Here is a 13,518-nt window from a genome sequence, read left to right as displayed (position 1 = left end):
CAAATTTCTGTTCTATAACTAGCGGATAGTTTCTTCAGTTTATCTAAATAAAAAGTGTATAGAAAACACTAGCAATATCTATATGAAATAATGTGTAGGCTGTAAGTAATATCAATTACAAAATATAAATGTAAGAAAAATCTCAAATGTACGAAAAACACTACCCCTTACTTCTACCCGTGTAAAAAAATTGCCCACGTTATCAGTTCTTGGGGTTTTTTTGGTAAATCTACAAAAAATTCCCTATCTTTTGATACCAAACTTGTTAATGTACTAATTACTTCCCGGTTCGGCCTGTTTCAGGGCTAAATCCACTGGACTAAACGTATGATACAACCATCTTCATTGTCTTCTTCTTCAACATAATGGCACAATCCTACCAACCCTTAAAACAGTACAGATATGCTAAATAATACCCATAATTCTTTATTAAATGATTTACCTCACCTTAATGATGGTTACCATGACAATGAGTGTAGAGTTTACCGTACATTTTGGAAAATTATTATTCAAGATATGTTTGAAGTTTTGTACTGAGTGATTGTGGACATAATGTCACTCACCTGTCATTTAGCATATTTACTTTGCATATTGAGTATATTCAGAGGTATCGGTTTGAAAACAGCAAAAATGAGGGTTATATACTATTTAAATTAAGCGAGGAATATTAGGGGAGTGGGAGCAGTTACTATGCACCACAATCAACATATTCTTAACTCATAACACACCTGTCCATTTGTTACTCTTATATTATGTAGTATTGAAATCTTTTGAAAAAAATCCAACTGCAATACTCAATAAATCGTTATTCAGCAATTGGTCCGTGCTACATCTCAACCTCAATAAACATGTATACTAAATCACCTTGTAGTTGCTTGCATTTACAGGCGTTCGGGACTCGATCCATGAAGTAAATACAAGATTTTAACTCCGACGTGTCCGACCGACTAGTGCCAGAATACTGTAAAATCATTTTAAAAGTTAAAAGTATAGGTGAGCAGATACCATCTAGAAAGATTGGACACTGTGTGGCGTGATCATCTCTGTTTCTCTGATTATCTCTCCGTCAGAGAGCTCATGATCATGCCCATTCCCTAACCAAAATAAAAGGAGATCCATGCACGTTGCTTATACAACAAGTGGTTTTCTGTTTAAAGCTAATCTTATTGATTTAGATAAATGTTGGCCTATTGTATTACTTATATCTCTTAGGATGTAAGTTTTTTTAAATATCTGTGTTTGCTGAATAAAACTAGTATGACTACTGTTGGCATATGAATTTGAGTGCGTCTGCGCACTTTGTACTACATCATAGCTACTTCATAGCATGCACAGTTCAACGTCAGCGGACGCGCTAATCAAAGCGAGACTTTCATATTTGTTCCACATGCCTAGCACACGGAAGAACCCTTATTGCGCAGTCTAGGACTCAACAGAGATGGAGACAGAGAGTGAAGAACAGAAATTCGCTTCCGCCACAACCTGCCACGGAATAGTAAAGATTAGCGAGAGCCGATGCCTTTCACGACGTGGGTTTTGGTCAATGATCGTGATAACATCGTTGTGTGTATGTGTTTGGCAAATTGCAGAACGAGTTTCAAATTACCTCGAGTTCAACGTGAATACGGAGATCTCCCTAATATATGAACACAAACTTGAGTTTCCAGCTGTAACTATTTGCAATTTCAACAGGTAAATACCACGGCAATATTCTCAAATAAGTTGTTCTCTATTTATATTTATTTGTTTGTATCTTTCATCTAATGGGTTATGACATTCATGTCAAAAAAGAGGAGCTGCAAGAAACACAAGCTAACTGCAAAGAAACCAAGATTTCATCTGTATCATCAAGCTTGTATTCCTTCTAAATTTTAATTATATTATCCCAGGTTCTACAAGAAAGCCATCATGTGCAGTGCTGGAATAGTCGCTGTACAATAACTTATATCTCGATTTTGATTTTCAAGTGTATAATATGTAAATGTCAGCGAATTTATATTCTATTAAAAACATGACATGACAACCTTCACATGTCACGTGATGCGTATTATTCTAATTAGTGAACAATGATAATGTATGTACAAGAGTAACATTTCAATAAAACAGGAAGTGAATGCTGGGCAAATTTGATATTGTTGAAATCATATAAAAGTGAAATGGCATTTGGAATCACAAACCAAGCAAATTCAAATGCAAAATATCCTTCTCTTTCTACTACAGCGTCTATGGCTACTATTTATATTATGAGTATATTATTATGGGTTAAATTACTATTTGCTCGTCAATTAGATCAACCGTTATTAGCCTGAAAACCTTTACAAATGCCAAAGAATTAATCAATTTTGACATGAACGACAATATTAACCGCTATACCGCTGTGAATAATGCATTATGTTGTCAGTATCATTGAATAAATGGCGTTTTTTAAATTGTCGTGATAATCCTTTTAGTCTAATTGAACAGTCGCTCTTTGAGTTTTAAACTCCAACTTTTGTGATGCCATTCCATGCACGTCTCCTGGGTATAGGATAACTGTTAACTTCACTGTCACGTTAGCATTATTACTGGCTACTGCACATAGAACATTAATGGTGTATACGATACTGATCGAGTGTGACTTTTTTATTTACATTATTAAAACAGCGAATTTTAGAATCACCTCTTTGTGTCAGTTCGTCTGTGACTGACCCAAACAACTTCAAGCTCACACGTACATCATACATTTAAACATTCATTTAAACTTCCATTTGTTTGACTATTCAATTAAAGATGGCCTACTGACGGCCATCAAACATGTCTATCATTCCACGAACAGGTTTCCTTTACAGTATTGTATTCAAGCTTGGCACATATGTAAAACATTATGGTCTACAGAATATTTTGTTACACACTACCTTTTCTTGAGTAGAACACATCAAGACACTTTTTTTTCGATCAATTACATCAGGGATTCAATATTGCTTACTGATACAGGTTGCGATTGGTAATGACAAAATTCGGCCGTTAGACCTAATATGTGAATTTCATACTTAGCATATCATCTCGGTGATTTGGTTTACTATTTTCCCACTGGCATGTGGAGTATCAATGACTTATTCCTAGTAGTTCTCAATATAGAAACAGTAGCAAGAGTGGATGTAACTACAGCCTTTCATGTAAATATTGCGATTATGTTTGCTATTATATTTTTATTATAATGATTATGCGTGTCGTGACTCGTCTTTGTATTTTTTAAGAGTTTACACTTATTTTCATTTATTTATTTATTTATTGAAAAAAAACATGTATTAATTAATTATAGCATTATTCAAATAAAAGCATGTTTTTATGAAAAAGTATGTCATCAATCTAATGTTCAACAATACATACGTATTGTAATTCAGCCAGACTAAGTAGGTCATCATGTCGAAATTATTACTGTCTAAAATCAATACGTGCGTTTGATATGAGTTACATGCGATATGAGCATTTAGTATCAAATATATTTGGTGTGTGTTCATGTAATTCAAAAGCCGAACGATGTGAGAGGATTATTGAGTTTTAAATAATAACAAGAGTCATACAAAAACAATTTAATTATTATTTATAATGATAAATAGGGGGTGCCACATGTGGAGTAAGATATGCTCACTTACTTGGAAACACCTTACGTCACTCGATAACCCCCCCCCCCTCCCCGTTGAAAAATATATTCAATTTGTTTTTGTATAATATAAAAAAATCATTAACTTAGTCTGTCGATTTGGACCTCCCCCATACAAAATCTGATACATTTCTAAGCATGAGTCATATCATTCATATTTCACAGGTACAGAAAATCTGCCCTCACCGATGAGGAAGTTCGATATGTCGGATACCTGACACAGTCCCAAAGTACACGTGACTATGATACGACATATTCAATGTACGACGACAATATGTACGATGATTTCGTCAATAGCACAGGGCTGTCCTACCCGGATGAGTTCGATTTTGCAGCGTTTACCCGTCGTGTTGGATACCAGTTTACGATGCACGACGATCTTCTACATTGTGTATGGAAAGGTGGTCAATTATGTACGTCAGATGTAAGTATTGTCAACGCATTCTTTTTAAGTACCCATCATAAATAGAACAGTTCTATTGATTGGTCAATTTATGTGTGATCAGGTGATACACATTATACAGTTATAGACCTCGCCTGGGGCCAATATCAATAATTATTTTTTCTAGCGACTGTTATTGATCGAAGCAACACAACTGAGTTTAGTTACAGCGACACGAAAAGAACGGGACAGGAAGCTAGATGAATGACGCCAGCAGCAAGAAAGCCAATACAATATTTATCGAACGATCATGTGACCCCTTGTGACCACTAACATTGCATGCTTCATAGTGTCAAATATTGGGAAAATAAAACACATATTTGATTTCATCTGCGGCGATATCAAGAATCACCACCCAGGAAGCAATGCCGAAAGAACAGTAATTATCGGTCGAACTCTACGCTATTGAGTATATGAACTGTCAATGACCCATATTATAAACGTATCGTGTCGCTAAATTGTGATTGATTTGCTACATCATATATTATATCATGTTGTTATTTAGGTCAATAGTCGTTTAATTCATTAGTTGATATGACATGGGTTGACGTTTCAGTGACGTCAGTCGATATTACACTCCCTTACAGGACTTCGTACATGTTTTTACACGTTATGGTAACTGCTATACTTTCAATGCACCTGCAAAACATCAATACTTGACTCAAGACCATGTCGGTGCTGGTAATGGATTGGTTATGTTTCTCAATGTAAAACAGGTAATTATTTCAAATTGCATTTGCGCCGCTGCAAAATGGAAACCTGCTCATTGGGAAAAGATTATTATCTGTATATATATGATACGTGAAATTTAGACATACAACAATGAATTGGATGATGTGTAGATGAGAAGAAATTGAATTTATTTTGGGGAAAACACATTTAACCTTATATATACAATAAATATACCCTATATTTATATGACTATTTAGTATCCCCTTCATCGACCACGAGGACTGCCATTTTGTTACCTCCAATAAGAAGGTTATGTGTTCGGTAGAGTTGGTTTACTGTTTTGTTTGTTTGTCAAAACGTTATTCTTGGTTCTAGTAGTTTTTTCAAGAGAAGCTGCCCTTGACACAATGACGGAACCATTACATTTTTTTAAAACTGGTTATGGATCTGGTTACCTTGGAAACAATAGTTTTGGGAATGCTTTTTCATTTATAACTTGTGCATTAATTCTCGTGAAATTATCGGAAGGGGTCGCTCTAAATAGAACCAACTGAACATATTTTGGTAGTGATTTAGATATGGTCGCCATGCAAACAACAATTTATTAAAACAAAGTAATAAACAAAATTCTGTAGTTTTTTAGTATATATTTATATATTTATATTTCATGAGAAATCTGAGGCTTGAAAGATAATGTTTATAAAGAATTCCTCATCATTCTTCATCTTTTTAAAAATGAAATTATATGCTCATTTTCCGAGTATGATGAATGTATACAACAGGGTAGAGATATTAGTGAAGATATGTAATGTGGGTCTATGGCAGAGGTTTGCACGTTTTGAGACGTATAGGGCTAAATTAAAATACAATACCAGGTGATTTTTTTAAAAACTGTTCTACCCGATACCAACAATATTCACATCAATATAGGTTCATTCGATTACATGAATATATCCCTCCTATATGTTTTACCATATAAAGGAGGAGTACACGGAGACGGCGTTCGGTAACTACGCGGCTGGTCTGAAGATATATGTTCACAACAAAGACGAACCTCCTTTAATAGAGTCGCAAGGACACGCCATTACACCGGGAACATTGTCGTATGTGGACATAACACAACATAGGGTATGACATGTTAAATACTAGAAATGTTAATATTACATTCAAACGGTGATGATATGACGATTTGATTCAATTATATAATGAGATTACTTTTCGTAGATGTCAATAGCTATATTGATATTGTTATGAATCAGGTGCATATGGATGTAAAATATTCTATTCTATGTCATTATATTACAAAACCAGAGTATATACCATCGTGATATAAAATGAAAACCCCGCAATGCTTGTAAATTATATATCATACACAATGTACATACCAATATACAACGCAAATACATGTTTTTATAATTGTTGCAGTCGTTAAATTTGCCACCGAAATGGGGTCAGTGTAACCCAAGTCAACAATTAGAGTTCTATGATTCGTATACTATTCCTGGATGTCTCCTTGAATGGTATTCTAAAATAATGACCAGTGTGTGTGGCTGTCGTCCATTTATATACCCTGGTCGGGCTCGTCATTGTACACTGTGGGAAACATTTGAGTGCGTACAGCCTACAGAAGGTAATGCATTTCATTTTGCAAAAACAGATAATTTGATTGCACATACCACGTTCTTTGTTTATGCTTGTGTTTGAGTATTGTACATACATGTTCATGTTTTTAATTTTAAATTCATTCGTCTTATAAAATTATGCTTATTATCGTGAATATAGATACATACAACGTTAAATTTGCGATTAGACTGGCACAGTCTGGGCGATTTATTTCTTTTTAAATTTAAAATTAAATAAAAACAATAGCGAAATGGAGGTGTTAACGCAAACTTTCCTGTAACCGCGAAAACCGTTGTGGTTTCGCGTTTACCCCACTTTTTGCAAAACTATGTTTTCCATTTTTTTATTATTATTATTATTATTATTATTATTAATATCAATTAACTGAAAAAAATCACCACAGCTGGGCCAGTCTAATTTGAGATGTATGCTAGCTATCAATGCGACCACTGAATATTATGAGTTCTTGTCCAGTTTTTAGTACACTGCTGAAAATATTTTTGCTAAATATAACACAAAAAAACAATTCATATAATTGTTTCACAGCTGCTATACAGTCAGGAGAATACGGTGACATGCCATGCCCCGTACCATGTAATCATACAACCTATCCAACTACGATGTCATATGCTAATTTCCCAAGCAAAAGTGTGGCGTCCAGCATGGCACAATTGTTTAACATATCTGCAGAGTATGCAAGGTATGTCGTAAATTGTTCTGATGATGTTAAGAAATTAAAAATAATCATGATAAACATTTCAAACTTACGGAAAATACTGACCAAAAAAAGTGTATATATCAGTCTTTGAGTATGGTTGCCATAGAAACCAATGTGGTATCTTCGTACCCCTACGCTATAATGAATATTTAAATTTCTTACACATACATATATAGATAGATACACCAGAATTTAAAGTAAATACGTATTACCCAGTGAAGATTCCACGAATTGCACGATTATTAAACGTGACTTTGAATTATTCAAGGAATGGCTCGTGTGTTTATGTCATGAAACTGGTTTAAGTCTCGTGTTATACTCGACCATGTGATGGTTATTCCTATTATATTATACCAAATTCATTTTAAAAGTAATTCTGAGACACAGAAATAACCTTAAAACACCAAATTGCACCCGGATTTCGACGTTGCAGAGGTTTAGTTACGTGTCGGTGGTAACACGTGTGTATGTAAAATTGACATAATAACAAATACAGACTCGATTGGCGCCGGACGCTCGATAACGTTTGGAGGATCGACAACGTTTCCGGGTTTACATTTTTCTCGCGCTTGTGTCTTGAACCCCAAATACCTGAGAAACGCATTTACGACCCCACATCCGTTACGCAAAATATAATTCCCATTTGCAGAAAGCCCTTCTGTATGTTATTCACGTTTGGGGTCTTATTCTAAACACTTAAAACCGTGGTATGTCTCTATTCGACCACGACTTGCATAATTAAAATGCACTCTCGATCAATCACAACGGCGTACTCAGGCAATTGAAATACTTGTATATTATTATTATTATAAATACATTGAACAAAAATTAACGGATAAACATATATCTGTAACGCACTAATCGTAGTTGTTTTTTCAGTGAAAACTATGTTGCTGTTGATATATTTTACGGGAGAATGAGTTATCAGCTCTCCAAGCAAACCTATGCGATGACTGCTTCTGCTTTAGTTAGTAAGTATTTATCAGTTCGCGTCGCACGTTTGGATAAAAATTTTATACATTATATATTGCGTTTTATATAAAATTCATAAACAAAACAATTTTTATACCATATTTTGCTTTTCACGAAACAAGCAAGTGTATTATAATGTATATTTGTTCTAGGTGATATTGGAGGACAAATGGGATTGTTTCTCGGTGCAAGTGTTATAACATTGATGGAGATCGCAGAGTATATTGGAAACAAAATGAAGCATTTATTCTGTTTTAAGAAAAAGAAAACGAGAGCAAATAATAGCAGCAATGCAATACATACAGAGCAATAAATGCCTTTAATATGTCACAAAAATGTGGTTCTACGATTCATGATTAATGATGATTAGTGATTGGTTACTAAAACATTAGATGACATTACAATTGATCATATAATTTTCTCCAAGTGAATATTTTTGCTAAATTGTAAATTAATGAGAATTTTTCAATTGCAATGTTTAACTTACTGTATAGTTCAGCAAATTTTAGTGCACGTAGCAGTGGTTACAAACGTGTTACTCCCACATACAGCAATTAATCCCCTCTAAGAAAGTAAAAAGCATACCTCACCGTAGATCATTTAATAAAGGTGTGCGCAAACATTGATAACTGTTATGTATGTTATAACATCATACACATATTTCTCTTTATTGTGTTATTCGTGTTATGCATTCGAGCATGTGAAATGGCAATATAGGCACAATTGGGGTCCAAATTGTGCCTAAACTTGAGAAGGAAGCAATTTAAATGATTGTAATGTATTCCTGATTCCCCATTTTCTGCTCTTTGAAAAGTTGTGATAAAGATCGATATTTAAATGTATAGGGTTAAACACTCGGTAATTGAGTGCTTCTTCCAAACAATTTAACACTAGTGGATCCTCGTTGAAATGAAACTTATTAGCAAAGAGCTGAGGTTGCTCAAGCAACCAAGGTAAATCCAATCGTCCAAATATGCATATTCCGCGTTTGACACGACGCGACTTGCATACATACGAGTTTGGCTCAGTAACCCACACTTTAGCTCGACACAACAGTTGATTATTAATAATGCCAGTTGTTCCTGGTGCGTTGTGCAGTACATTGAGTGATTGGTAGTAGTGTTCGTCTGGACAATATGTATCATTAAGCCAATTGTAGTATGCAATAGCTATGGGGTCTTTATGCAGGTATTCAACAAATTGTCTTGTTAAAGCAGTATGAAGCTCACCTTTGTAAATAGCGACATTACCCGGAATGGGTTCAGTCTTTTTGTTGTTCGTTCTCTGTATTCCATTATACGGGTCGACAATATATCGCACATGTTGTCTCCAAGTGTTGTATCCACTTCCATCTGGATTTCCTAAACTCATAACATCATTAGTACCGTTCAATTCTTGCAAGACTTCGACAATTTCCAGGTTAGTTTTCAATGGAAATTCCTGACCAGATAGGTTGAGAAGATACTTCCACTTGTCGCTATGACGTAGCAAGTCTCTTTGGCAAATCCTTTCTGCTTCAAGTACGTAAATGGACGCCCAGTGAACTGTAACAGATTGCGATGAGAGTAACAGGTTAGGAAAACACTTCGTGATTGTTTTAATCCGTCGATGGAATTGCGCCGATGATTTTCCATCAATATGAACACAGTAAAAGTTCCAGGGTCTGTAAATAGTTCGTAGTAACTGTTCTACCTGGGGAACTGATGTATATACAAGGATGACAAATGCCAGAGGAAATTGCGTTTCAGTTGTTGTCTCTGGTTTATTATAATATCCATGTAATTGCCGAAACTCCTCGCAGTTTTTGATCTCCTTTCTTTTGTGGAACGAGTGCGATCCTTTTATTAACTTCACGAATTGTCGACATGTGGCATTGCCTGGGACATGGTGACAATGTTGGCTAATTGACAACGTTTCCATGATTCCAGCTCGGTCGTTTGAAATACACCCGTCACTAGAATAGTCACGACGCCGTCCACTGCCTTGATTTACTGCACTTCTGAGACTGCCATTTTCTTCATCATAAACGCCTGGAATTGTTTCGATTACTGGTATCTTCGTTGTGCCTGTTCCCTTGTGTATCGAAGTGTAATAAATTACTGGTATAAAGTCAATTATTCCGACTAAAATCAGAATGACGATGCTCAGTTTTGTCATTCTCTGCAATGCTATCACCATCGTCAGGGTAACTGATTCAGATTGAAATTTACCTGTGAAAGCTGAGGAAATAGAGTCCAACAAATAAATGAAACATGGCTTATTGAATTTCAATAATACCGCTATATCGCGTATAACCGGATTATGTGTATTTCCTCCTTTCCGAATACCCTGAAACATATTATGTCGGTTATATGCTCAGCGCAGTCCGTTTGTGGCAAACATGTTGATAATGAATATAAACACTATTTACTTGGGGGGAAAATCACACTCATTAAATGGTTGCAATTGTGCGTTGCAGCAAATGTTGTATCTGTCAAATATACCCAACAACTTATGTGTCCATCATTTTAACGTGTAAACACGTCACGATGTGCAACAGATATTTTATATTATCGTTTAATATTTCATATAACTGTTACGTTATGCCCGAAGTGGGCGAAGAAGGATAGTGTATATATTAATACTGAGTATAATATTGTATCGATATATAATTAATCCAAGGACACTTTGATTACAATTTTTATGATACAGGTCGAACGTATTATCTACACCTTTCGTAAAAATCGACGATACAATGAAAAATTAAGAAAAAACCTTGAAAACGAGTGGCGGTGGTGCATAAAATTATCAACAACAGCCAATGGAAGCATCGATATCTGGATTTTGTTACAAGAGGTGTACTGATTGCCATCACATAACAACGTATTTATTTCAGAGAAAGCTTCATCAATGCGAATATCTACCACAGTTTTCTTCAAAAAAGAAAACAGTATATGAATATTACACTAGATATATTTACTCTGCCATACAGCTACATTCTGTTCAGTGCACAACATCGAAACATTCTCAGTATAATTCTGTGCACGATACATGACTCACGCTCACTGTCACTCGTGTTCTCGGCGTTTGTCAAAACACTCTGGGTAACTGCTTTCACTAAATGAAATTATCTCTGTGAATGGGAAAAATATTCGACACTGATTGACGCATTGCCAGCTTCTATTATAGGCCACTTTCTTATGTTACAAGGTGGTATGTGTGACATTATACTTTGAAAATTCAAGATGTTTAATTAATTATTGATTCCATAAGTAAATCCGATAAGTCAGACATTACACCGGATATTCAGCATATACATTTCGCTTTGTCGTGAAAAGTTTGTTGACCTTGATCTTTAAATAATATGAGTCTTCCCCACAAATTTATATGGTATACTAAATCTGTTATATGTGAAGCTGACAGTACGTTCGCATTCATTCCACGAATAAATTTTTCCTGACTTGTAGGAATCTGAAAAACGCGTTTCACAACTTGTCTCTTATTTAGTTTTATGCGTCATTCAAGATGGCGGCCCCATATAGTAAACTGAATGTCGCATTTATTTTATTATATCAGGTGTGCGCCAGCTGACTGTGGATGCACCACACAAACTGTAATCTATTGATTAATTAAGAATTAAAACCCTTCAATGTTGGTCGAATGTAACCTCACTGAATCAGAAATGTTATTTTTGTTCCCTTCATTTTACCCTGCGACTCACTGAGTTCAAAATTGCAAAATATAACTTGTGGCAGCCAAACTAATTTTGAAGATGCCGAGTCTCAGTTTAAGAATATTGACCAATTTTCAATTCAAAATGGACCCTAAAGATTAGAGTTAAACTCTATGGGAAATCATAATGCATTGTTCCCATGGAAACAAGTTTGGATATTTCCTCGTTATATTTGCTTTGTTATTTATATCACTCATGTCTCCCTTTCAGCTGAATAATAAATATTTGTTGTGCTTTTAGAGTCACTGCATTTCACACTAGTTAGTCTTTAAACAAAATCTCCAAGCTGAATCAAATATTTAGTCGAATAGATGCAAATTCCAGGAAAAGGGCCATGAGTGGAAAGAAAACGAAGGTTACAAAACACAAGATACAGTGATTTTCGAGTTAAAGAGATATGAAAATAAAGCAATTATCACTATTCTTTTATTAAACGTCATTCATTGGCTTACATTGAATATCTAAATTCCATCATTCTCTCTCAGCTCAGAGCACATTGACATTGTTTTATGTTACAAAACCGTGTGTAATCAATCTAGTTATACGCAATACTTATTCCGCTTCAAACGGCCGGTTACTACTATCGTCAAATAAGTAGTCTGTTTGATGTCTGATGATGTTTTAGAAAAAAACTAAAATGAATAACCAATGACAGGATCAGAATCCCCTCCCTGTGACTAAGTAAAAATGTACAACTTCAACTTGACGTATTTTTTAGGGTGACCCCTCTCTGATTATGCCGGCCAACGTCCGCTCGTAAACAGTAAACATAAGTGCACTCACAGTAATGTGCATTGTATGCACTAACACCAACTGAATTAAAGTCACTGTGCATAAAGAGGCAAGCTATCCTTACCGCGACATCGTTCACACACAGTCTGGTTTTAACTCGTACTTAATAATATGGTTTAACTGAACACCATCTGGCCACTATTTGTAGCTCAAAGGGCGATCGGCATTAACGTTCACATCTCAGATTCTAAATGAAAAAGTATCCATATCGAATAAGCTTAGACACACGCAGCTCACAAACATATTTCATGAGCTGATTTGCTGTGTGTTGCGGTAGATGAAAAGCGACACAGAAATACAAATATCCTCATAAGCTGTCTTTCTGTTACTGAAAAAAGTTGTTGGATTTACCTGAACATTGAACGATAAGCGTATATCCTTGTAGGAGATTGACCTGCGTGCGTGTGTCTCACTTGTATCTCAGACGTGCCTGGACTGATTACATTCAAACTTCGCACATATCTCATACGTTTCAGATACATAAGCACCTCCATTGATTCCTACGATTTAAGAATATTCTGTGGTAAAAAAAAAATGATCAAAATTGAGCATTTCTGCTATTCCGGAACTGGATTTCAGTCGTGTTAGCGAACTTGCTAAATTCGTGGACGAAACGAAACGATACATGTGATATAATTAACCAGACGCTGAGTTTTGTGTTCCTTTCGACTCCTTTCCGTTCACAGTCTTTGTCTTGATTGGCCGAACGAAAGCGACGGAAGATTTGCATCTTCATTTTTCTGATTGGCTGCATGGAACGTCCGAAAATTGCTGCGCCTCGCACTAATTATATATTCATCACGCCATATACGCCTATCCTCTAACTCACATTAATTTGCTGCTTTACTCGGAGTTTTAGAAAACGTACGTCTGGCGCGTAAAAAAAACATGGCCGTGCAAATTTTGGAAGCGTTCGAATATGATGAAACGCTTTCAACGCGCTT

The 13,518-nt window shown here is 35.4% G+C and overlaps 2 protein-coding genes across 2 annotated transcripts; one reads left to right on the top strand and one right to left on the bottom strand.

Annotated features, from left to right (window-relative positions):
- Positions 1-1,438: 1,438 nt before the first annotated feature.
- On the top strand, positions 1,439-8,406 carry LOC102805736 (acid-sensing ion channel 1-like). Its single transcript, XM_085498307.1, has 8 exons — positions 1,439-1,692; positions 3,809-4,067; positions 4,673-4,801; positions 5,739-5,885; positions 6,183-6,387; positions 6,927-7,080; positions 7,978-8,069; positions 8,223-8,406. The coding sequence occupies exons 1-8, from the start codon at positions 1,439-1,441 to the stop codon at positions 8,381-8,383; spliced, it is 1,401 nt and encodes a 466-aa protein (XP_085354433.1). The 3' UTR covers positions 8,384-8,406.
- A 405-nt stretch (positions 8,407-8,811) lies between these two features.
- On the bottom strand, positions 8,812-10,248 carry LOC100378232 (N-acetyllactosaminide beta-1,6-N-acetylglucosaminyl-transferase-like). Its single transcript, XM_085498306.1, has one exon. The coding sequence runs from the start codon at positions 10,246-10,248 to the stop codon at positions 8,812-8,814; it is 1,437 nt and encodes a 478-aa protein (XP_085354432.1).
- Between the last annotated feature and the right edge of the window lie 3,270 nt (positions 10,249-13,518).

The sequence above is a fragment of the Saccoglossus kowalevskii genome, chromosome 4, assembly GCF_978046115.1.
Source record: "Saccoglossus kowalevskii chromosome 4, keSacKowa6.1, whole genome shotgun sequence".
Lineage (NCBI taxonomy): Eukaryota > Metazoa > Hemichordata > Enteropneusta > Harrimaniidae > Saccoglossus > Saccoglossus kowalevskii.
This window is presented reverse-complemented; position numbering and strand designations above follow the sequence as displayed.

Coding starts and splice junctions, on each gene's coding strand:
- LOC102805736 (XM_085498307.1), top strand. CDS start 1,439: ATGGAGACAGAGAGTGAAGAACAGAAATTCGCTTCCGCCACAACCTGC. Junction 5,886..6,182: donor TGGACATAACACAACATAGG/GTATGACATGTT, acceptor TAATTGTTGCAG/TCGTTAAATTTGCCACCGAA. Junction 8,070..8,222: donor GACTGCTTCTGCTTTAGTTA/GTAAGTATTTAT, acceptor TATTTGTTCTAG/GTGATATTGGAGGACAAATG.
- LOC100378232 (XM_085498306.1), bottom strand. CDS start 10,248: ATGGTGATAGCATTGCAGAGAATGACAAAACTGAGCATCGTCATTCTG.